At 42.2% G+C, this 21,627-nt stretch overlaps 1 protein-coding gene across 3 annotated transcripts; it reads left to right on the forward strand.

Annotated features, from left to right (window-relative positions):
* The first annotated feature begins 85 nt into the window (after positions 1–85).
* On the forward strand, positions 86–19,822 carry BROX (BRO1 domain and CAAX motif containing). 3 transcript variants are annotated; one of them, XM_074168035.1, is made up of 13 exons: positions 86–180; positions 2,365–2,495; positions 3,274–3,380; positions 6,128–6,224; positions 7,577–7,672; positions 8,338–8,410; positions 8,770–8,875; positions 9,426–9,515; positions 10,739–10,824; positions 12,116–12,197; positions 13,283–13,433; positions 14,724–14,883; positions 15,376–16,896. In XM_074168035.1, exons 2-13 carry the CDS (start codon positions 2,395–2,397, stop codon positions 15,460–15,462), a joined length of 1,236 nt encoding a protein of 411 aa, XP_074024136.1. In that variant the 5' UTR covers positions 86–180; positions 2,365–2,394; the 3' UTR covers positions 15,463–16,896. The 3 variants fall into 3 exon arrangements, with proteins under 3 accessions (XP_074024136.1, XP_074024137.1, XP_074024138.1); XM_074168036.1 differs by lacking the exon at positions 86–180 and adding an exon at positions 501–602 and having other exon boundaries at positions 15,376–19,822; XM_074168037.1 differs by lacking the exons at positions 86–180; positions 7,577–7,672 and having other exon boundaries at positions 2,395–2,495; positions 15,376–15,462.
* The last annotated feature ends 1,805 nt before the right edge of the window (positions 19,823–21,627 follow it).

The raw sequence follows: 21,627 nt of genomic DNA on the forward strand, positions 1-21,627 counted from the left end.
AGGCTGCGCCGGCCGCGCCCGCCCGCGCCATCGCTACCGAGGCGGCGACGGGGGGAGAGCTGCCGCTTCCGCCTCGGCAGGTGTCATGGCGGCGGTCACGTGGCTCCTGAGCGAGCGCCCGCCCTCCCAGCTGGGTCTCTGCGGCGGCACCCCCCCTCCCGCTCCGCTCCCGGCCCTGCCGCTGCGGGAGGCCTCCCCCCGCCGCTCCGGGTAAGCAGCGGCGCCCCTGTGTAGGTCACCCGTCCCGGAGGGCCGGTGCCGCCGCCATCCCCACCCGCCTCTGTTTGTGGCTCTACTGGGGGAGGGCTGCGGGGCCTGGCCGTGCCTCCGCCGGCTGTCCCGGTCGCAGCCGAGGGGCTGAGGGCGGGATAACGGCGAAGTGGGGGGGCAGGGGAGGCGACGGACGGGATCGATGCGGTCGGCTCGCCGTACCGCGCGGGTCGATGTCATCGTCTCTCCGCTGGCGCTGTCTGCGGCGGCAGGCCGGAAGTGGCGGCGTACGGGCGGCGGTTACCGGGAGGGTCCCTGCGCCTGTGAGGGCCGTCTGGGCCGCGCTCGCTGGCGTCGGCGGGGCTGGGGGAGCCGGGCGGGCGGCACGGCAGGTACCGCTGGGAAAGGGGTCGCACACCGGGGCGGGCGTCGGTCGGTGTGTGCCGCTGGTGGCGCGGGGGGTTTCGGTGAGGCAGGGGCTCGGGCCTGAGGCGGCCGGCGGCGGACAGGGTCCCGGCGAGCTCTGTCGGGTGCAGGGGTAAAGGTGGTCTGGACACGGAAGATCTCTTGTTAAGCACCTGTCGCCTGGCTTGGGTGCGACTGAGGCCTGTGACAGCTCCTCTCCGCTGTGCAGGTGGGTGGCGGTGTCGTGATATGTGCTGACACGATAGGCCTGCAGGGTCAGAGAGACCTGGACGGTGGCAGGGGTCTCTGCTTGGCACGTATCCCTTTTTTTTTTTTTCTTTTTCTTTTTTTTTTTTTTTTTCAGCAAATAGAATCATAGAATCACTATGGCTGGAAAGGGACCTTTAAGATCAAGTCCAACTGTTGACCTGGCACTGCCAAGTTAACACTAACCCATGTCCCTCAGCACCACGTCTACCCATCTTTTAAATCCCTCCAGGGATGGCGACGCAACCACTTCCCTGGGCATCCTGTTCCAATGTTTGATAACCCTTTCTGTGAAGAAATTTTTCCTCATAATCCAATCTAAACCTCCCCTGATGTGACTTGAGGCTGTTTCCTCTTGTCCCATCATCTCTTACTTGGGACAGTCACTTCCCGTTTGCCACACTGTTCCTGATACGGGCCAGGATGCTGACCAACACCCACAGTTCCTTTTCTGCCGGGCAGCTTTTCAGTCACTCTTCCCCCAGCCTGGAGGATTCATGGGGTTGTTGTGGCCCAAGTGCAGGACCCGGTAATTTGCAAAGCTGCAAAGTGTTTTATGATGATGATCTTAAGAGATTCAAAAAGGATTGTGATGGAGGTCTTGGGGGGTCTCTAGTCTGATGTCCTGCTTGAGCAGGGTCAGCTCTGAGGTCAGACCATGTGGCTCTGGGCTTTATCCAGTGAGATCTTAAAAGCCTTTGAGGATGGAGACAGCACGAGCTCTTTGGGCAACTTATTCCTCAGTTCCACCATCCTCACGGTGAAGAGGTTTCTCGTTTTATCCTATACAGGCCTCCCTTTGTTTCAGTGTGTGCCCATTATGTTGCATCCTCCTACCGCTGTTGAAAGGTCATTGGGATGCTTATGTTATATGTGTTTGCTGAAATTGAGGTAAAAGGAAAATGGTGGTCTGTTTTACCTGTAGTCTGCCAAACTTCCAGGTCTGTTACATATGTCTAAATACGGCCATGTTTTCAGCAAGGGTTACGATGTAATTGCAGTTTCATCTATATTGATGGTGCCGCAATAAAAGCTACTTATAGATTGGGCAGACACCATATAATGACCTCAGTGAATTGAGATATACCTGTAAATTACACGGGAAATATTCAGACTTATGCAGGCGGTAACAAATTGGGGGGGGGGGGATGAGTAGGAAAGTATGCACTAATACAGAGCAAAGTAGGTTATAGCTTTTTATCCCACTTAATATAGTTGCCTTAGAAAGCATATGTATTTCTGGAGGTTGAAATTCTCAAATCAAGTACACGGGTGATGAAGACAAGGCATACGGAAGCTTAGTGTTTCAAATGGAAGAAAAGAAGTCTAATTTCTTCTGTGTAATTATATACAGCTTTGCAAATTAATTTCTTTCCTAATTGTTTGCATTTGGAATATATTTTTGTGAGCTGAGGAGCATGGTATATATGGCATCTCAGTTGTACCTGTTCCTTCAGCTGTTCTTTTCTTTCCACACTTTAGATTTGGTGGAAACAACACTACAGAAAGAAAATGACCCACTGGTTTCATCGCAACCCTTTGAAGGCCACAGCTCCCGTTTCATTTAATTATTATGGGGTAGCTACCACTCCAGCTGCAGCAAAGGTTTGCAAGTAAGCGTACTTGTGATTGACTTCACTCTGTCTCTCGCACTTTGGAGGACATCCTTAAAAGTAATGGTTACTCTTCAATTTTTGTTCTGAAGATGACTAGAAACATGTAGGCTGGGAGACAATAAGACACTGATGACACTGAACATTTAGTTACAAAGAGTGAATTATCCAGTTTTCAAGTCTCTGAGTGTATAGCACGGCCTATTATAATGCAGAGGCAAAAGGCTAAACATTTCATTGTCTTTCTGATGACTGTGCATTCTTGTGCAAGAGACTATTTGAAGTAATTTCCATAAGTGAATAAGGCATGAATGTTCTATGGTAGATAAGAATATAATGAAAAGAGATATGAGCTTATTTTGCAGATCTATACTTATCTCTTCATATGCTCGTCCCATTCTAATATTGAAGACTGTTCCTGCTTAGTACTTCCTATCCCTGCCCCTGCACCCAGCCTCTTGGGAGATAAAGGCATAGTTATTTTAGTTTGCGTTAGAACAATAAATTGATAATGAGTACTGATTATCCGTTGCTGTCTGTCCAAAATGGATTATACTTTAAACTAAAGAGTCAATCATATGTATCCAGAGAGAAAGGAAGATTTTTCTGTATTTGTTGGAATAAGTACCATTCCTTAGCTTCAGATAGCTAAGTGCTTAGCTTCATTTGCTTAGTCAAAAGGGTGGTGGCATACATGGGTGGGTACTTTCTTAATAGTACATTTTTGGGTAGAATTTCTTAAGTTTATTTTTCTTTTTTTTTTCCCCTCTCTATACAGTGATTTGAGGTTATCTCGAACACGGCTGTTGGAGCTGTTTACAGACTCGAGTTGTAATCCAGAAATGATGAAGAATGCAACTGACTTGTACTTCTCACTCTTGCAAGGTAGGAACATTTGTTAGCAATACTGCTAATACATCAAGAGGTATATAATTTGAGTTTTAACGACGCTTCTCAGAATGCGTATTGTGCCAGTCTTCTGTAAAGAAGCTTTGCACTTCTCGGGAAGGAGAGTATCTTCACAAAATCACAGAATCTTCTTGGTTGGAAAGGACCTTTGAGATCATCGAGTCCAACCACAAAAAAAACCAAACCAAAACAAAACAAAAAAAACCCCAACAACAACAACAAAAAAACCCACCACCACCCAAACAAACAGACACAACCCAACAATCTCAGGCATTAGAGCATGCCCTGAGGTGCCATGTCTACACGTTCCTTAAATACCTCCAGGGATGGCGACTCCACCACCTCCCTGGGCAGGCTGTTCCAGTGCCTCACCACTCTCTCAGTAAAGTAATTCTTCCTAATATCTAATCTAATCCTCCGCTGCCGCAACTTTAGACCATTTCCTCTGGTCCTGTCATTATTCACTTGGGAGAAGAGGCCTACACCCACCTCTCTACAGCCTCCTTTTAGGTAGTTGTAGAGGGCAATGAGGTCCCCCCTCAGCCTCCTGTTCTCCAAACTAAGCATGTCCAGTTCCCTCAGCCTCTCCTCATATGACTTGTTCTCTAGAACCCTCACCAGCTTGGTGGCTCTCCTCTGGACACGCTTCAGCAGCTCAATGTCCTTCCTGTAGTGAGGGGCCCAGAACTGAACACACAGTCAGTGTCACATGGTCATAGAAAGAGATCAAGTTGGTTAAGCAGGACCTCCCTTTCATAAACCCATGCTGGCTGGCCCTGATCCCTCGGCTGCCCTGCACTTGCCGTGAGAGCTCACTCAAGATGATCCTTTCCATGATCTTTCCCGGTACCAAGGTCAGGCTAACAGGCCTATAGTTTCCCAGATCCTCCTTCCGTCCCTTCTTGTAGATGGGCGTCACATTGGCCACCCTCCAGTCATCTGGTACCTCTCCTGTTGACCAGGATTGTTGATAGATAATGGAGAGAGGCTTGGTGAGCTCTCCCGCCAGCTCTCTGAGTACCCTTGGGTGAATCCCATCCAGCCCCATAGACTTATGCGTGTCCAGGTGCATAAGCAAATCATTAACTACTCCCTCCTGGATTACAGGGGGGGTTGTTCTGCTCTCCATCCTTATCTTCCAGCCCAGGAGGCTGAACACCCTGGGGGTAGTTGGTCTGACTATTGAAGATGGAGGCAAAGAAGGCATTAAGTATCTCAGTCTTCTCCTCGTCCTTAGTTGCACTGTTTCCCCCCGCATGCAGTAGGGGATGGAGATTCTCCCTGACTCTCTTTTTGTTGACGTATTTACAGAAACTTTTTTTGTTGTCCCTTATATTAATGGCCATCTTCATGGGTTCTGTGCTTGATACCAGTCATGGGTACTCGCCAGGCCCTTTCTATAGGTTCCAGTGTTCTTTGTGACCCTGCCAGTACTAGGTGTTGGCAGTCCTGGCCTCTTGCTTTTTACCTCATTCTGCTTCCTGCTCAAGGAGAAAATGTTGATTTGTTGCTTCGATTGTGGTGAATTGCTCCTTAAGTATAAATTGAGTCTATTAATTAGTTGATAGAAATTGTTCTTTGGTGTAAACTTCTGGTTTGTCTAATGCTAGATAATAGACTTGTGGCAAGTTTACACTTCGGCTCCTTATCTTAGGTGTATATATAGGTGCTCATTAGAATAGTATCTACATTTTCAGTAGATGGTCACCTATGATGAGGCCTTCACTTGAAACCTTCCTCCTGCCAATATTTTGATAACTCTCTCTTAGCAGTCAGGTGCTCAGACAAGTTTCTTAGGACTGAGTTTTCAGGAATCATCTGATTCATGGAAACTCTGATCTTTCAGTCTGTCGGAAGTGAAGCAGCTCAAGTTGATTTAGTTCCCTCAGTGCCTGGAATGCTAAAGCAGCATTCTAGGTAAGATAACAGTCCCTGTTGCTGCAGACAAGATTTGGAGAGTTTCTTCAGGAAAACATCATGCTCAGTCTCTAAAATCTTCTGCAAGTGAAAGGAACAAGCATTTTCTTTCTTTATAAACATGTGACAGCACCTAGAGCTGTAGCCGCAATAGCTGCTGTTGCAAATCTTGACATCTTGAAGTCTGTAAGACTTGATCAGACCATGGTCTGTATTACTCCTCCCCTAAAAATTCCTTGGGGCTGCATATGCCAGGATTTGAACATCCCATCATGAGCTTCATTGCTGCTTTCTGGGCTGTGGGACATAAAGAACCAATTTCCTATAGCCCTGGAGGCAAAAGAGATGAGGACTAGGTGAGTCTGTCCTTACAAGCCTTTTTTCCTCTTCCTGTTGACCAGGCAGCTGTTCCTGGAATTTCCTAATCCCTGGTGGCAGAGACAGTCACTCACTCACCTTGAGCAGCCTCAGCCATCCTATTCCTGGGTCAGTCCAGCTCCCATTAATCACCCTATGGGAGACGCAGACCTCTGCAGGGTTTTCCTTCAGCAGTCAAGACTTACAGGGCTGAGTTGGTAACCTGCTGGGCAAGGAGTTTCTTGTAGGAGCCAGTTTGGTTTTTTGCACATCTTGTTCTCAAGATATTGAGGAATAAAAGCCTCAGGAAGCAACACAGGTTTTTGAGTGGTACAAGAAGAAACGTTCTGTTATCTGTATCTGTATTCTCCTTGATTCCCATTCCTTCATTACTTGTTTCTGTTTGTTCCTTTGAGATTGCCTATCGGTGTGTTTTTTTTATTCTATAGGTTTTATCCTTTCACTGGATGACTCTTCCCAAGAATGCAAGTTGAGATATATTCAGAATTTTAAGTGGACAGACACATTACAAGGACAAGTTCCAAGGTACATATGCTTTTATGATTACAGGGTATGCAGCTGTTTTCTTCTGGTCTGTTATGTATGTGCACGTGTGCCAACACAGGTGTGAAGGAAAACTTAGAAGTGTAGCAAAATTTTGAATGCAAAGTAGTTTCCAAAACCTTGTCGCTCTGTGTTTTTGGTAATTGCTGTATTGTATTAGGTGTTCTGAGGCATGTATTGCCTTTATGTAAAGGCGTGACAATTCATGATAATGGTAGAAGGATCTATTGTGCTTTAGTCGATCTACAGACTTTATCTACAATTGGGTAGAGCAGTACAAAGAAGAACCTTGAGGGTATTGGTGAATTAAATATGGTAACATGGATTAGTACAGTTCAAAACTTTTTCATTTGGCACTATTGCCTGTCCAGTATCTTCTGAGTTTTTTGAAGTACAGATGTTGGTGAAGATCTGATTTTGTTCTTGTCCTCTGAAGCTCCTAGTACATGTACTCCTGGTACAAACAAACAAAGCTGCTGTTTTAAGAAGGAATATAGATCTGTGACCTTCTGGATTACTCAGTTGTCTCTCACTATTGTAGGTAATTGTGTTGTATAACCACGCTTACAGATTTGTTAGACTTTATCTAGAAGTGCTTGGCTTCCTCAAAGCTTTTATTCCCTTTGGAAGACAATCTGTTGATTAGGGCTCTCTTCTAATTTTCTCATGGTCATACACACTTGTACTTGTGCCAGCATTATCCTTCCCACTCCTCCATCTTTCCCACTCCTCCACCTTTCTTTTTAAAGTTTACTCGTTCCTAAGCGATACTGAACTTATGATTGCAAGTTTGCTCTTTTCAAAGACCATGTTTTTAGCTTCTGAAATTTCCTGCTATTTGCACATGCTGTTTGAGTGCAGTTACATAAATACTTGCAATAACATTCATTTGAGAGAGATGTAATAGACTCTGACTTATTAACTTAGCAGCTACAACTTTAAAGTAGACATTCCAGAGCAAGGCTTTCCACAAAATGTGCAATTTAAAAAAAAAAAAAAAAAAAAAGGAAAAATGTCAGCCACACCCAAAGCTAAACAAATCTCAAGTTACTGTTTTAAAATAAAAGTTCCCAAGTGGGAAGGGTAGGCATCTGAATGTGGGAAATTATAATTATGAGCTCTTAAAGGAAATAAGTAAAAATTGAAGTCTCTTTTAGGCAGTTCAGCAAGTAGGAGGTTCTGAATTGGAAATTGTTGACTTCTTAAATGAAAAATATTTTATAGAGATAAATGTCAACTTATGCTATGTGAACTATCAGCAGAGAGAGTGCTTGTCAGAACAAAATGGAAAGCATTAAATTGTTTGGGGGGGGGGTTTGTCTGTCTTTCTTTAGTGCCCAGCAGGATGCAGTGTTTGAACTGGTTTCCATGGGATTTAATGTAGCTCTGTGGTACACAAAATATGCATCAAGACTCGCTGGAAAAGAGGAGTAAGTGTTTTTCTTTTCTTAGTAATTCCATTGCAGCAATATTCCACCAAAAAGTGTAGCAGGTTCTGAGTGTTGCCTGCTGTAGTGCCTGTCCAGCTGAGCCAGTGGGAGTTCAGGGAGGCAGTTGGCCTTCGTTCATGTGTGGTGATGTCCAAGTGTACTTCAATCCCTTCTTACCTCCATGAGCAAAGTGTACTAGTTCCGTGGGACTGTGGTATAGAGAAAGTGTCGGTTGTGAATAAACCCTTCATCAGTCCTGCTCTGAATGGCCAGGTACAAAACTGAGATTCTCAAAATCACAGCTCTGCTGACTTGTAGCCCTACAGATTTCTAAAGCTTTGGCTTTTAACACTGAAGTTACCTTTTGCCTGAAAGTCATTACAATGTCTTACGTTTCTTTTCTTCAAGTGAGTTCTATTTAATTATTTAATGATTGGACACTGTAAGAAACTTGTTTACCACGAGGGTAGCACAGCAATGGGACAGGTTACTTGGGCAGATAGTGGACTCTCCGTTCTTGAAGGAATAAAGATTTATCTAAACAAAGCCATAGCTGACCTGATCTATTGTTGTTGGTAGTCCTGCTCCAAGGCAGGAGGTGGGACTAAATGACACCTAGAGGTCCTTTCTAACTAAAATGTCATTGATTCGTTCTATATCCTTAGCATAACAGAAGATGAAGCAAAAGACGTTCACAGAAGCCTGAAGATAGCAGCTGGGATTTTTAAACACTTGAAGGTAGAAAAAACAGCCTTTGCTGTCTGTTCTTTAAGTTTTCTCCAACTACTTGACTTTTTGTCTTAGAAAAGCCTTTGCTTTTCTGTTGAGGTTACAGAGTAAACAAATCCCTCAGACTATGTGAATGATACAGAAAGAAGGGTGTTAGTATGCTGTGCTACAACTTAATCCCTGCTACTCTTCCCTAATGGCAGTGAAAAAGTAATTAGTTTGTCTCCCCAGTAGCAGATGCAGCAGTGCAGGCAGCCCTAGTGGGACCTTCACCCAGTGTCCCATGCATTTAGGAATAAGGGACTTGCTTTGTGTTGGCAGCAGTGGTATTGAGCCTAAACTAACTTTGAGACTTGCTTTGTACTTAGGAAAGTCACATTCCAAAATTGATTACACCTGTAGAAAAGGGAAGAGATTTAGAAGCTCGACTTATAGATTTGTACATCATACAGTGCCAAGCTGAAGCTCAAGAAGGTACCTTCAAACCTGTGTTTGTTGGGGGTGGGAAATGACAGTCTCTGTGGGTTACTTATGTCTCGTGAAGTCTGCGTGGCACCAATGCCATTTGTTTTCTTCTGAAGTACTGTGGCTTAGGGGGGGTGGGTTGCTGTTAAAGAAACTTAAGCTACAATTATAGGAGGAAAATGCCAAAAATCAGTCTGATATTATAAATGTAACCACTTTGGAAGAACTTGTGTGTGACATTTTCCCCGCTCTTCTTTTTTCCTTTCATGTAGTTCTCTTCACCACCATGCTTGCCTAACATAAATTCTCAGTTCCTTTACTTTAAAATATTTGCAGCTTCTGTTTACTAGCTAGTCTTCCAACTAACCTTCCTTCAGCTTTTCTATTAATTTGGAATAATTCTGTCCAAGAAACAATCTGTCTTTATTCTGCAGTTTGCTTGACTGCACAATACTTGTTTTCTGCTCATGTAGGGCTTTTAAAATGCTAAATGCCTCTGCTGGTTTGATGTGACATTTTCAATTAAACTTTAATACTGTGGTGTGGAATTTTTTTTCAGTGACAATTGCTCGGGCTATTGAGCTGAAACACAATCCAGGCCTAATAGCTGCTCTTGCTTATGAAACAGCTAACTTCTACCAAAAAGCTGGTAAGTGTCTTGTTTTGTATCCTTAGTGACCTGGCTTATGCATTCTTGCCAGCAGACGTACTTCACCCACCCATCAATTGCGATATTAATGCTGTTTCTCAGTGGATATACTTTGTATATTTAGCACATTTAAGGCTTCAGTTATCAGCATAACAGATGTATTTTGCTAAGGCTTTTTGTTTTAGTGGGAATCTTTTTCTGTAGTTAATGGTAGGAAATGTGAGTGAAGACAGAAGGCAGAGTAATGTCTTGAGAATATGCAATAGCAGCAAACAAATGGCTTGATGTAAACGGAGTGTGTTTCACCTGCCTTTGGGCAGCAGGTTACGATGCAACCCATAAAGTGTGTAGCAGGTTAATTCTGTACATCCTTCCAGATGAGTAAGCTGATCTGTAGCTTACCGAGGAAAGTGGGAAAAGTGCAAAATATGGGAATCAGTATCATAGAATCACATAATGGTTTGGGTTGGAAGGGACCTTAAAGATCACACAGTTCCCATTCCCTGCCATGAGCAGGGACACCTCCCACTAGACCAGGTTGCTCAAAGCTCCATCCAGCCTGGTCTTGAACACCTCCAGGGATGGGGCATCCACAGCTTCTCTGGGCAACTTGTTCCAGTGTCTCACCACCCTCACAGTAAAGAATTTCTTCCTGAGATGTCATCTAAATCTCCCCTCTTTCAGTTTAAAATGGTTCCCTCTTGTCCTTTCACTCCACTCCCTGATTGAGAGTCCCCCCCCATTTCTCCTGTAGCCCCTTTAGGTATTGGAAGGGGCTCTAAGGTCTTCCTGGAGCCTTCTCTTCTCCAGGCTGAACAACCCCAACTCTCTCAGCCTGTCCTCACAGCAGAGGGGCTCCAGCCCTCAGGTAAGAGATTAAATATTGTAACATAGGTAGGCTTTTATAGGTCACTACTTAAAATTAAACTAGGAACAGGCTTTGAAATGCTGCCTAAAAATACTTAGAAGAATTAGCCTTCTAAACTTAGTGGGCAGCAGTTTCAGAGATTCTCAGGACAATTGCATCATAGCTCAGTAAACAGCATATTTTTGTTTTTTCTCAGTTTCTCTGTGTCTTTGCAGGAGTAATTTATGTCTCTTGTTTCTGGCTACTTTAGCATTAAGATCTATTGCTAAGTTTAAGAACTCTGCTCTTTGGGGGTGTGTGGGATTATTTTTTTTATGAAATGTCTTAAAGAGTAACTTTACATATGTCTCCATAGATCAAACATTATCCAGTTTGGATCCAACCTATGCAGGTAAATGGAGGAAGTACTTAAACTTGAAGACCTGTTTCTATATGGCCTACGTAAGTACTTTGGTTGGCAGCAGTCACAGTTTTTAGTGCTCTCTAAGGTCTGGGTAGGGAACGTGGGCTAAGTGTTGCCTTGACATGCTTTCCATGCTCTGAAGTGGTTGCGCAGTGTCAGTGACATTTGAAGTGGTTTGCTTGAGCCCAGTGAAGTTACTGCAGCGTGGAATTTATTGTAATCACGTATTGTTAAGTGAAGGAATTCAGGTTGAGCATAGTACTTGTCTTCCATTCTCTGCATCACAGTCTGATTCTAGGCATAATTCAGAGCTGATAATCTTTCTGGAGGCCCTGAATTAAACTGCATCAAGCAATGTTAGGTACCGTTCCACGTGCTGTTCCTTCTTGCATGACTTGCCTCTTAGCAAGAGCAGTGGCACTCTTGGGATCATCAGCTGCTCAATTTGCTCTTTATTTCTGGTATCTGCCACAGCCTGTCATCTGGCTCTTTCATGCTGTAAAAAAAGGCCCAAGCTAAGCAGTTAACACAATTGTCTTTCTCTTATGTTAAACCTGTAGCTAAAAGCTGCTTGCCTTATGAGCAATGTGCGAGGTTAGAGAGGGTCAGAGATGGAGTACCTTTTTGAAAAAAAAAAATTGTGTAATAGGGGCAATGGTAGATTTAGGTAACACTGGCTATACTGTGAGAACAGATGTTAAAGGAAGGTATGCAAGGTAGACATTAGTTTGTGGGATTGTTCCATTCCATTTAGTATTTAAACTCAACAACTCCTGATAACAGGAAAGAGGCAATTCAGTTCTCACTGGAATATAGTACTATCTTCAAGCATAAGGAATTCCTGTGAAGGAATGGGACTTTGTGGGGTGGAAAAGTTATTTGGACTATGGCAAGATACCTCAAGCAGCAGAACACCTCATCTCTTCTGGAATCAGTGATGTTTGTTGCAGATTTGGCTTTTGAGTATTCAGGTAGTTTTAGTTTTTAGAGTCTTTGTTTTGTAAACTTCACTGGAGTACATCCTCTTTCAGTAAGAAAGAGAGGTTTGAACTAGACTGTATACCAGTGCTTTTGGTAAAACAGCCTCCATGAAGCTCCAAGCTAATCTTGGCTACACCTGGGACAGCTCACCTCATACCTGCCTGAGGGTGTTTATGTTGAACTGCACTGTTCAGCAAATGCTGCTTTGCCTTGCGTTCCCAAATCCTCAGCTGTCTGCGGGGAGCGGCAGCCTGGAAGAGATGCAGCTGCCATGTAAGGAAGAGCAGAAGTGAATTGGTGCAGGAAGTGCCCAGTGTTGTTGGTAATGATTTTCTCCTCTCCCATTAGGCATACTGTTACCATGGTCAGACTCTACTGGCGAGCGATAAGTGTGGGGAAGCAATCAGATCTCTGCAGGAGTCGGAAAAATGTAAGTGTGATTCAGACTGGATGACAGGGTCTGATGATGACATGACTGGTTTATTTTGCTATATCGTGTTTATTTGGCCCTCAAAGACTTAAGATTTCATCTGTCACCTGATGAAAATCTAGCACGCTTTTGAATAGATACAGTATTTTTTTTTTTTTTTTGTCTTACCAAAGACTGTCTTTCATAACGGTGCTGCATAAAATTTCATCTTCACTTCTCAGCCTGTTAAAGATTGGTTTTGAACTTACTGCAACACAGTGTAAAAATCAATTGGCTGGTCACCATGTTTTCTGGTCTGTATGTTAAGTTACTGCAGCCTTTTCTGCTTTGGAGGATGCTCTGTCTTACATTAAATAGTAAATCTAGACCATGATTGTTTGTTTGTTTGTTTGTTTGTTTTTAAACAGATTTCAGTAACTTATTTCCTTTCTATTCATTGAAAGGTAGATTAAGAGAAGTTTGCAGTAGTTCGGGGTCATCTGCCCATCCTTCTCTCTTCAAAGCTATTGCTATCCCAATGCCTGCACTGCATAACTTTACCACAATATATAAAAAAAGCTCAAATCATCAAATTGGAAACTTTTAATATTAATTTTAAAAATAAATAAAAAGAATTTATGAAGAACAAACTGAATTGGATTACTTGCAGTGAAACACACTGTGTTTTTTACTGTGCCTGCTGTTCAGAGAAGAATGCTTCTTTTCCCACTCCATATTGAGTGGTGTTTATTTTTGAGCATCAACTGTGCACGGACACCTTCATGCCCTCTCTTTTTCCCTCCCACGTGGCATAGTTCTTGGCCTTATTGTTGCTTTTTGCCCCACACTTAAGAATGCTTTCCTGCATCTTCCCGCCCAAAAAGCTGTCTCTTTTTTTTTTTTTTTTTTTTTAATGTTCCTAGTCACTTTTTGGATGTAGTAAATCTTGGCTGGAAGTGCTGCTGTTGAGCTAGTTTATTTTTGTTTCTAAGAAGCAAGAAGCCTGAATGGATTCTGGTATCTCCTAACACTGAAGCACTGTAGATCAGAACTGTGATTTAATAGAGTCACATAAATGATTTTTATTACATTTCTTTCTTGCAAAGTTTTTGCCAAAGCTGAAGCATTGTGCAAAGAATATGGAGAAACCAAAGGGCCCGGGACCACTGCCAAACCTTCTGGACATCTCTTCTTTAGGAAATTAGGAAGTTTGATTAAGAACACACTAGAAAAATGCCAAAGAGAGAATGGATTCATGTAAGTAATTCGTGGCTGGTACATTACTCTATATGAACTGTTAGTACCTCATTTGCCTTCAAGATGGGATGGTAAATTTTACTCTCCAGTTCTTAAGTTCCTTTAGGACATGGCACATAACTTAAAGATACATTTGCAATTCTGTAATTTTCTCTGAGCAGATTTGCTATGGGTCTGTGCTATCACCCTCTCTGTGTTCTGTGCCAGTTCAGACGTCCCAGAGAGGTGAAGCAGTTTTCTTCCTTCATTCCTCAGCCACTGTGTTTCTTTTCCTTCTGCACAAGAAAAAGTCCTGTAGAGGTTGCTGCGTTGCTCTGATGTCCTCTTCCCAGCTGCTGGCATCTAGGAGACAGAAGAAGACAGAGGGGAAGTGGAGAAGACTCGTACTGATTCTGTCTTGGGGAGCTAGCAGGGAAGTCAAGAGACAGTCATGCCTTCAGTGAAGAATATGTTTAGGGTGCCAGGAGCTTTACCAGCCCTAAGTATCGTTAATATTGTGAATAGGGCTTTCTGTTAGTTAATGCCCTTTCCAAAAAGAGTTTGGAAGCAGTTTAAAATAGCAAGATTAGTTTGGCTTTAGAATTCTTTTGCTCATTTCTTTTTCCCCTCCCCTTCTCTTATGATTTAGTATTCCGTAATAGGTTTGTTATTTCCCTTTTTATGATATTTAAAGACCTGCATAATAGGGGCATTGTCTAAACAATCAGGATTGTCAAGTACATCAAGCTGAACTGCAAATAGGAGAAGTTCTCTGCTTTGGTTCTAATAACCATTGCCATCGCTTATGACAGCAGCATACAGGAGATTGCAACAGATCCATGTCCCTCTAGAAACAAACTTTGAAAGAGAAACCAGATAACCAGTGACTGTTCTGGGAGATGTGCCCACCACAAAGCTCTGCTGCAGCACAGAAAGGAAGGCAGTGCATGTCAGGATTTGTCAGTTTTCAGTGTTTTAAATCCTCGTTGGGATTTTGAAGGCCTTTTGGACAAAAGGTGCTCTTCTGACTGAAGCGCTGGCAATAATGTTTCTCAAGTTAGAAAAAACCCACCTAGCTATTAGGGGATGGACAATCACAAGAATGAAAGCAATTCCTTCTTGGTAATCTTGCTCTGTAACAGAGTTACTATTTTGCTAACAGAATGCATGTTGGATGGTGCCTTAATGAAATGGAAGTGAGCAGCAATGATTGCCACTGCAAAAACCCAGATTGTTTTTCTTTAGAATTGCAAACAAGACTTGCAGAGATAGATTTAAAACACAGTGCACTATCGCTGTATTCTCTTACAGCTATTTTCAGAAGGTGCCAGCAGAGGCTCCCCAGCTGGAACTGAAAGCAAACTATGGCTTAGTAGAGCCTGTTCCTTTTGAATTTCCTGCCTTGAACGCACATTGGACTCCTGAAACACTTGCGGCATTTGATCTCACCAAGAGACCAAAAGATGACACTGTAAGATAATCTTACGTACTGTTCTTTCCCGTTAACTTTATTCTGTGTATAACACAGGCTTACTTTTTGTCTCTTCTGTGAAGTTCCCCAACTCAGTGCAGGGTGTAGACACAAGGCTACCACCCGAGCTTACGTTTCCGCTGTACCAGGGGGCAAGGCAGTTCACCTCTCTGCCCCTCTGTCGGCATTTGGAAATTAGGAGTCATTTTTAACTAAGTCCTGAACAGGAGGAAATTCTTTACTGTATATAAGATGCTGAAATGTTACAGAAATGAATGCTACAGATTCTTTTTAGAAAAGGATTCATTTAAGGATGCTGAAATAGGGAATGTTTGGCTTTTCCCCCTTGCTTGAGGCTTGCTCAAAGCCTTCAGCCTTGAAAAGAGAGGGGACTATTAGATTAGAATATGTAAAGTTAGCCTTGCATAAATACTGTGCAGACAGAGTGGTTTCTACTTGTGGTATTTAGTTCGGTTTTTTTCTTGTTTGCAGGCTAAACCAAAACCAGATGAAGAAGTAAAACCTCTGAAGGAACCTGATATAAAGCCTCAAAAAGACACTGGATGCCAGATTTCTTAAGTGCCATAAGTGCTTTTGAGTTCACTTCAAAACTGTATTAATTGGACTCTGGGGCTTTAGTTCTGATCTCCCTTTTTCTGATACTTCTTTTTTAATTTAGAAGACTAATTTAATTCACTTTTGTTATTATGTGTCTGTCTTGCTTGAGAATGTGGTGGATTTCTAGGAGTTTATTTATATCTGACTAATTTTTGGTTTTAGTGGGATATCATAGAATGAGTGGGCTTAAATGTTCCTATTGTGCCTCTGGAGAGTTTCTTTTTGTGGGTTTAGTTTCTACCCACAAATAGCAAAGGAAGTATCATGATTATAACACTTGAGGGTTTTTCCATTAAATTATATGCTATATAATGTCAAATTCAGCAAACAAAAGTTTGCATAAATGGTTATATTTATTCAGGTTTTGTCATTCAGGGTTAACACCCTGTTACATTCCAATTCACTTAACTGTAGTTAGGGAAGAAAATCTGGGTTTGGTTTGTAACACCCCCGTGGTATTTCACAGGACTTTCACAGAACTTGGAAAACCTTAAGTTCTGCGTAGCTGGAGCACAATTTATATTCTTCTGAAATGATTAGTCTCTGTCCTTTCCTCTATAGATCAGGTTTCTTGTATCAGAATTTGTAGGAAGGTACTTTAGCTTGTTGGTCCTTAAATTAAAATCCTTTAGTATCAAAGTGCATGTGAAGGTGATGCAGCAAATAGTATGAAAGTGTTCAAAAGTAATACATAATGGGGTTGTTCATTCAAAGTATTTGAATCTTGATAGATTTGGTAAGTTTGAAAGCTGCAAATAGTTAAAATCTCCTGGCACTAGAAAAGCTCCACTTGAATTCCTAAAGCTGTCATGGAGTTGTAATTGTACAGTAGAATTGTACTGAAGATGTGGTGTTTCTATCTGGTAGTGTCTCTAAGATGCTGTTAGGAGAACAGGGAGGAAAGAGGAGCTGAAGAGCTGGTGGCACAACTGGAAACCCAAGTGCTACACTTCTTTTATTCCATATGTAAACAGTGCTATTTCTCAGCTTTTGCAGTATTGCACTGACATCAACTCCTCATGAAGAGAACTTGCCAAAAGCCAAGCCCAGTCAAGACTGAGAAAGAAAGTATTTTGTAGAACTTGCTTCTTCCATTTTCCTACTGTTGAAAGTGTGGTAACATCTTTAGTGCTGAGCACAGCAAAACACCTGTGTCAACAAAAACAGCTTTCTGATTTTTTGCAAATGCAAAAAAATATGATGCATGCGTTGAAGTGAGGGCCTTGCAGTCTCTGAGTACCAGTTGCTGCACATCACGTTACCTGAGAAGGAAACTGAACGGCCTGAAAACGTTCCCGATTCAACAAAACACGATGGCGTATGCAGTTATTACGACGTGTACTGTAAGCACTCTCCTCACTTTGTACTGTTTGGATCGGTTCATCTTCCGCTCCGGTATGATTCGGTGCTTCTGTTTGAAATCTTTCATGGGACTTAAGTAACTTGGCTTAGAGGGCAGGTCCGTGGCTCCTTGAAGGAGCTAATAGGAATTAATAGGAAACTCCAGATTTCCTGAGTTACCAGACCAAACTACAGAATTCCTTGCTGCAAAAAGCAAAGAGGCTCTTAGTGCTGGCTGTTGGGCATGAATCAAATGCAGAACTCATTGATGGATTTTTCTCTCAGCAGGTTCTGCACACAAAAATAAGTGTAAAATCAGCTGAATTGCTTTTGAAGACATTTCTGTTCTGCAAGGGTTTAGGTGGGTAGAGGATAATGAGGAGCAAGAAGAATTTCTATCCAAAATTGGTCCATTTCTTCTGATGCTGCACAGGGGCCTGGGGTATGTTTTATGAAGAGTTACTCAGATCTGTCCATAACTTGCTCAGCTGAATTTTTAGACTTTTTGCATTGTTAAAGGACCACCTTAAGTTTTGCCAGAATGGAGCGTGGAGCGGCTTTGCTTATACAGATTTTCATTCTAAAAACTTACTGCAGCTGTAGTCATCTACATTTGCTTAGCCTGCCCCCTTTAAGGACCAAGATGCAGTTAACTCAGTTTCATAATCATGATTTTTTTAGTTACCCATTGTTTTTCAGATGCCTGTCTGTGTTAATCCATACACATCTCAACCTAATTGATTTTTTTTCTGTGCAGACTAGATTCCCCTTTCCCTCCTCCCCTCGTTTTCCCTCCCACTGTGGCACAGACTCAGCCTCATTTGCTAATGCCGGTGTGGGTCCTGGGACTCATTTCCAGTGAGGCTTTGGTCTGTGGTATACTTCAATATATGAATATCTTAAAATAAAACAAACAGATCATGACTAAATCATTCCCAAACAACTTCTTAGGAAAGATTATTTTATGGTCTAGCAATTCTTAATTCTTTGGACGCTTTCTTGAACCAAGTAGTTTGTTTGAATCAAGTTGACTGTAAATAGTTTGAGGTATAACCAAGAGGATTGTGTCAGATTATGGCGTTACTTAAGCCTAGCTGTGTAACCTCTTATGCCATAGCTGGTTCAGTAAATATGATGTAGTAGTTTAAAATTAGAGTAATAGAACAAACTAATTCACTTAACATGTATTGCTTTTCAAGATAAACTTTGTTTACTTGTAGCTAAAATCCTATGGCAAACTTCGGATAGTTTTGCCCAAACCCAAGAAATTAGAGACTGTTTAGTTTGCAGAGCGTAGAGAGCTGTGAGTCAACAAACAGGGTTTTTCGGGTTTTGTTGGCTAGTAGCAAGAATTACTGTAAATAGTATGTAGACTAACTGTCCAATATGTTTAAGAATATGGGTTAATTGACGGGGACTTTGAGTTAATCTGGATACTTAGCAGCCACATTCTATCTGTTATGATTCCCTTTAGTAATTTTTAAGAATGAGGTATTTTGAATGGTGACTTTTTAATACTCTAATGCTGCAAGAGCCTGTTTTTGTGATCTCGCTCTGGTTTGAGAGGCTCTCATGGCTAAACCTGCAAATCTTGTTGGTGTAAATAGTCTTTAAAAATTTGTGCCCAGTCCGAACTAGGACAAAACTGCAGCTGAATAAAACATGGAGTGCTGGGCCCTCTACTTTGTGCTTTTAAAATTGCAGTGATTGTGTTTAATCTACTATGAAACAAACCATTAAGCTCTTTGTAAGATTTCTATTTAAATACCTTTCTCCATGTATTTAAATACACTTCCTCCTTGTTTCAAGCTCCCGGGTTTGCAGTAGTTACTCTCCATCCTGCGTGTGACACTCCTAGAACCGAGGGACTAAGTTTGACCCTTGGGTGCTGGTGTCTGCCTCCCGCTGGATTGGGTAGAGGAGTTCTGCCCGTCAGCCTAAGGGAGGACATTTGGTCACTTAAGTGTTCAGCATGGATATCTGGTGCATCTGTGACGATGTTAGCAGTTCATACTGTAAGCAAGAAAACAGATCCCTGTATCTGTGTAGGATATAGCTAACTTTGCACTTTAGAAATGCCCAATTTTGCAATTTCGGTACAATACAATATAGTTGTAAATATTCCTTCCTGTCATTTTAATTTTGTTGCACTGATTTCAGTACTGCGCTACTGGTAAGATTTTTATGGGAAACACTACTAAAATGTATTTTTAATTGTCTGTGTATAAAACAAACTCATGAAGCATATCTCTACCTTTAGTGCTGGGGGAACCTGAGAGGAGACAGTGTTTCATCTGCCTTCCATGTCAATTCAGAGAAATGAAAAGTTTCTGTCTGTTGGCTGAGGGATGACACATTTCATCCCATCCCTACGTCTAGTATCTAAACTGAAGTTTCAGTATTAACAGATACCCTGTTCATGCCTATTAATTATTCCTTTAAAAAAAAATATCTGTCTCTAAAGATCATTGCCAAATTATCTTAGCTCCATAAGCTGGTTGTTTTTTTTTTTTTTTTTCTCTTTTATGTTTTTTTTTTCTGCTGACTAGCCCAGTTGAGTGAGGAATAAAGCTCAGCGAGTATGACTGGCATGGAAAAGCCCCTGCAGCGGGTATCTGTCTCCAGATTTTGAGTGCAGTATAAAGGCCTTTCCACAAGGACCGTTGGTTTCGCTCAGATCTGTCCCCACTGGTGATCTCAAGTCTAACAAATGTCCCCTGGTAACTGAGGGTGTGCTTGAAGGGCTTTTTATGTAGGAAGGCCCACCTCCTTTGGTGTTGGTGCCGTCGTGGATTAAAATCTTCTTGAAGCCATCCTGTACTTTGAATAATCAAACTTCAGTGGAAGCAGCTCTGATAAGATTGCCCGAGCAGCCTTATTTTGTAAAGACGGTCACCATGCCATCTTAAGCTTCATAGTTTGAAAATTTGTATGTAACCACGAGTTTCAGAATACCATTTAAAATAAACAACTTCAATGTATCAGGTTTTGTTTCATTATTTAAAATTTTAAGTATAGTAGCAAGAAGAAGGGTCTATCTTGAATATTCTCCAGTTGAATGCAAATGTAATAATTCTAGAGAATACTTTATCCTTTCAGTATGCCCAAAGGAGGACTGAAATGAGCAAGAGAGTTATGTGAGCTGGGTGCATGTGGAAGTAGTAGCTACAGTGAAGCACTTCAAATCATGGGGCATTGAAGAGAGAAGGTGGAATCTCCAAACTTCTGTTTAAAAAAAAAAAAAAAGGTAATTGGGCATGATTTCATATGGCTATACACAATCCTAGTGCTTGCAAAGGTCTGTGACATTTAGGGTATTCTGTATGCTACATACATGGAGGTGTTATTGCGGGACGGCAGACCGCTGCCCACTTCTGGTTGCCAGCAGGGGGCAAGTAGATCTGTGGGAAACCTGTTTTTTTCATTTTCAGAGGCCTGGTCGGCTCTGTCAGTTTTTAGTGTAAATCCACACTAATGCCCTTCAGCCTCTCAGACCTTAGCACAGTTTCTAGAAGAAAAAAAACAGTCTCTTTTGGACTCTGATGTTTATTTGCTTCTGAAAGAAATCTTTTTCCTTCAACAAGGTACATTGAAAAAACATACAGAAAAGGTGTTTTCATTCATGCATAGTGTGACTTCAGTAAAAGTATCTAGAATTGATTCTGTAATATTTTTTATCCTTCCTAGTGATTTAAAGGTTTTCAATTTCTATGTATTCCTTAGAGAATAAGAATTTTTTTGCTGTCTAGAACTATCTTCTGCTTAATTTTGATAATATCAAATAACGTTATAAGAATATGAAAACTGGACCATTTTGAGTGTAGCATTAGGAATTTGACAATGTCCTGGATGTCAACTTTAAGACAAACCTTCCTCTCCAGTTTCGAAACTAAAATTTTTGTATTTTACAGGTTTTTTTTTGCTCTGACATCAGATTAATCCATTCAGCCAGGGAGGCAGCCAAGCAGGTAGTTACATTCGGAGACTGTTCCCAGAATAGTTGTTGCCAACTCCTGTTTCGCGATCACAATTTCCTTGTCCCGCCCCCATCCCGGTTTCTTCTGTCCAGCCAACTGCTCCCCATCATCAAGGTTTCCGCTGAGGTTATCGGGGATGTCTCAGAACTCTGTCTTCGTATCTCCAATCTTTCTGTCTGTCTGTCCCAAAGAATGACTTGTCTTCGGTTTACAGGGTCAGTTTTGATAGCCCTGAGATGTAAGATTGCATTTGCTCTGCGGAATTGCCATAAAATCTTATGGTCACGTACCTTCTCCCCTGTGATACCCGGATCCTCTTCTCTGCTGGCAGTACTTCCCCAGTTTTTGCCCTCAGCAAGTTAGTCAACACCTTCCCCCCCAAAAAAATAAAACACAGTGCATTAACAACAGCACTCTTGAATTTGTAAAACAATCCCACAGCACTGTAGTGGAGTTATGGCCACTAAGGGTCAGCAGAGCATCTATTTTCCTGCAGTTTTGTGGTTTCTGGTCAACAGCATGAAGTCAGTACAGGCAGCAGGCCTTCTAGATGGCTGCATAACACAAGCAGTACACACGTAGCAGGGGTATTGCAGCTTCAAAATGGGAAGAGGGGTAACAAGTTACGTCTTTTACATCAGGTTACACCAAAAAGGACATCTTTGTAATTACGTGGTGACGTTCAGGAGCCTGTCATGCCCTGTGACCAGGTGAGCAGCTTTTACCCTTCCCATTCTCTCCCATCCCACAGGGCTGGGGATGGGGCGAGCAGCTGCATGGAGTGTAGCTGCCAGCAGGGCTAAACCAC

The sequence above is a fragment of the Numenius arquata genome, chromosome 2 (genome assembly GCF_964106895.1).
Source record: "Numenius arquata chromosome 2, bNumArq3.hap1.1, whole genome shotgun sequence".
NCBI lineage: Eukaryota > Metazoa > Chordata > Aves > Charadriiformes > Scolopacidae > Numenius > Numenius arquata.

Bases quoted from the DNA above. Each gene is read 5' to 3' on its own strand.
- BROX (XM_074168035.1), top strand. From the start codon at position 2,395: ATGACCCACTGGTTTCATCGCAACCCTTTGAAGGCCACAGCTCCCGTT. The intron at 10,825-12,115 runs GTAAGTACTTTG...CTCTCCCATTAG, and splicing joins CCTGTTTCTATATGGCCTAC to GCATACTGTTACCATGGTCA. The intron at 13,434-14,723 runs GTAAGTAATTCG...ATTCTCTTACAG, and splicing joins CAAAGAGAGAATGGATTCAT to CTATTTTCAGAAGGTGCCAG.